This window comes from Cynoglossus semilaevis, unplaced genomic scaffold (assembly GCF_000523025.1).
Source record: "Cynoglossus semilaevis isolate Cse_v1.0 unplaced genomic scaffold, Cse_v1.0 C18858754, whole genome shotgun sequence".
In the NCBI taxonomy this organism is placed as follows: Eukaryota; Metazoa; Chordata; class Actinopteri; order Pleuronectiformes; family Cynoglossidae; genus Cynoglossus; species Cynoglossus semilaevis.
Genome location: NW_007592448.1, coordinates 1 through 539, shown reverse-complemented (window position 1 = coordinate 539; position 539 = coordinate 1). Strand labels below are relative to the sequence as shown.

The 539-nt window shown below is 58.4% G+C and overlaps 1 protein-coding gene across 1 annotated transcript; it reads left to right on the top strand.

Annotated features, from left to right (window-relative positions):
• Positions 1–4: 4 nt before the first annotated feature.
• LOC107988242 (Hermansky-Pudlak syndrome 4 protein homolog) lies at positions 5–445 on the top strand (the record flags this gene model as incomplete). The annotated part of the gene is made up of 1 exon (XM_017031128.1): positions 5–445. A coding segment is annotated over one exon (441 nt), but the record flags the coding sequence as incomplete, so codon positions are not given.
• Positions 446–539: the final 94 nt, after the last annotated feature.

Here is a 539-nt window from a genome sequence, read left to right as displayed (position 1 = left end):
TGATTCGGAGTCGTCCGAGCTGAACTTCTCCCTGAGTCACGACACGTCGGAATCAGAACTCTCTGTCTTCAGCCCGACCACTGATCCACCCAACACCCGGGGTCACTCCTCGGGATCTCCACTTTTCAATGGTCGACGTTCTCCCGGAGCTCAGGAGAACGTCCCGGAGGAGTCCGACGTCGGGAACCTCAGCAGCCGCGAGGACGGACACGGTCTGGAGGAAAAGTCGCTGGTGGTGGAGAGAGGTGGAGGTGGGGACGGAGGGCGTGGGAGCAGGAGTGTAGGAGGTCAGGAGGCAGAGGTGTGTGGACCTCCTCCTCCTCCTTCAGACAGCCTAGAGAGTCTGATTGTCATGAGCCTGTACCTGCACCGGGTCAAGGGTCTGGTTCTGGCCCTGCTGGTGGATCCTGACTTCCTGAACAACAAAGCTTCGATGGAGGAAGTGGTGAGAAACTTGACTATTGTCATTTCTGTCGGGGGTGGGGGTGCGGGTGGGGGTGGTCCACTCTCATCTCTGACTGAATTCTCTGTACCCAGTT